The sequence below is a fragment of the Echinococcus granulosus genome (genome assembly GCF_000524195.1).
Source record: "Echinococcus granulosus chromosome Unknown EG_S00473, whole genome shotgun sequence".
NCBI classification, from domain to species: domain Eukaryota; kingdom Metazoa; phylum Platyhelminthes; class Cestoda; order Cyclophyllidea; family Taeniidae; genus Echinococcus; species Echinococcus granulosus.
The window spans coordinates 1-1861 of NW_020170852.1; the positions used below are offsets into that span (position 1 = coordinate 1).

Consider the following 1861-nt stretch of genomic DNA (forward strand, 5'->3'; position numbering starts at 1 on the left):
GAAACAGAGTGGTGCACTATTAATGTGGCATCAACAACTTCACGAATTTCATATTGATAATTTACTTATGAACCTACGATAAATCTTCACATCATTTCGTTCGGGGATCTTCGATTAATACTAGACCTACAGTAGTAAAATTAACAAATGCCAGTTGACATGTGTCAAAGTTTTGAAATAAATTCATATCCACAATTCCATTTGGCAGACAGAATCTTGTAATGCATTATCAGCACTCTCACTAAATGAATGCGAACATCACAACAAAAATCCACGATTAATGTTGGCGATTATTATCATCACCTATTTTGGTGTGAAGAAGATTAAACAATTGGATACTGGGAAATAAATCCTGTTAAAGCTCTTAGAAGAACACTCACGTTGTCTTATGTGAGACTAACTTTTTTAATTTTAACATAACTCCACATAATGTGAGCATGTAACATCTATGAAAATATATTTTATTTGTTACAATAGGTGTCAGTTTAATCATTCTCTTAAAGGAAATGTCAATCTCAGTCCGATTTCTACCAAAAGAGCAAACTGCCACATTTTGGGATGGTCACAGCAGGCCAATGCACCAAAATCAGAGTACAGTAAGTCAAGCATATCGCACTATTACACTCACCACGGAGCTCATACTACTACCCAAAATCTGAATTTTAGATAAAGACGTGGTAACAAATCTACCTTCAGCGACAGCCAGAAGGGAGAAGACTGTCTTTGAATGCCAAAAAGACTCTAAAATACTTCTGCCATCTAAATGTACCTCTGAGGGTAAATGAGAGCAATCTGTACTAACTTCGTGATGAATTCGACGTCTGAATTCCCACAGGTGGGGAAGAGCTCCGCATCCAGGCCTCTATAAACTTGCGCTAATTTTTGTCAGCTCTCAAAAGAACCCAACCATTTATTCTATGCGTGTAAAACCTATAAGGGCCAAAGCGAACTAGGAACATATTTATATTTAATATCACTTATAGCATATAACTAGGACCCCACCAAAAGTTTTTACATAAGTGAAAAAAAAAGTCATTTTCTGTGTTTGTATTCGTTGCATATGTTATTCATTGGCATATCGACATGTAAATGCATCTCTTTGTAAAAGATGCCTTTTTATTATAAATTACAAGCAAATACACGTTTTCAGTTATTTCTTGCAAAGATTAGTCTACAATTTTAAAAACATTTTGATATCGTAATGCACTTGGCACAGGTGCACTCATCTTCTACACGTTGCACCAATCCCAACGGTCCCTTCAAGGTCGCTCGATGGCCTCTCATCGCAAAGCACTACGCATGTGTGGTATTGCATTTATTCTCACGCCTCATACGTTAACTGTAAAAAAAACCTTTTGTGCTCTAAATCAAAGTTATTCGGCAAACGATGGAGAGACTGAGGTATTTAGAGGAGAGAGAAGGCTCATCTCTCAGCTGCAAATTTTACGTTTTGTGTAAATAGGGCAAACTCATCGATCTACGAATCAATGTGAGTTAATTGACATAGAATTTAGGGTTCGACTTTTAGACAAGGGAACGGAATGGGATAGGATGGTAGAAAATCCTGTAGATGAGAGCGGATGGCAATGGATTAAGCTCAACCCGGTATTACAAGGACACATCAGCACGTTTTAAGGAGTATTTTCATCGATTGTCCACTGTGATGTGATATTACTAGCACGATTCGGTAAGTGTGTTCACTGAACTGAAGCTGGGCATTAAGAAGTCAAGCTATCAATTTGTAGCACAACCAGATCTGCATCGAACATAAACTTTGGATTAGCGCCAGAGGCGCATGCCTATCAACTGCTTATTTAATTTCAATGGCTCTAATGTCCCAGGGAAACAGATTCGATCGGGT

General features: G+C 37.7%; 1 protein-coding gene across 1 annotated transcript; it reads left to right on the forward strand. All coding sequences in view use genetic code 11, as the record gives it.

Annotated features, from left to right (window-relative positions):
* Positions 1–1201: 1201 nt before the first annotated feature.
* Positions 1202–1498, forward strand: EGR_11190 (hypothetical protein; the record flags this gene model as incomplete). The annotated part of the gene is made up of 2 exons (XM_024500437.1): positions 1202–1306; positions 1463–1498. 2 exons carry the CDS (start codon positions 1202–1204, stop codon positions 1496–1498), a joined length of 141 nt encoding a protein of 46 aa, XP_024345149.1.
* Positions 1499–1861: the final 363 nt, after the last annotated feature.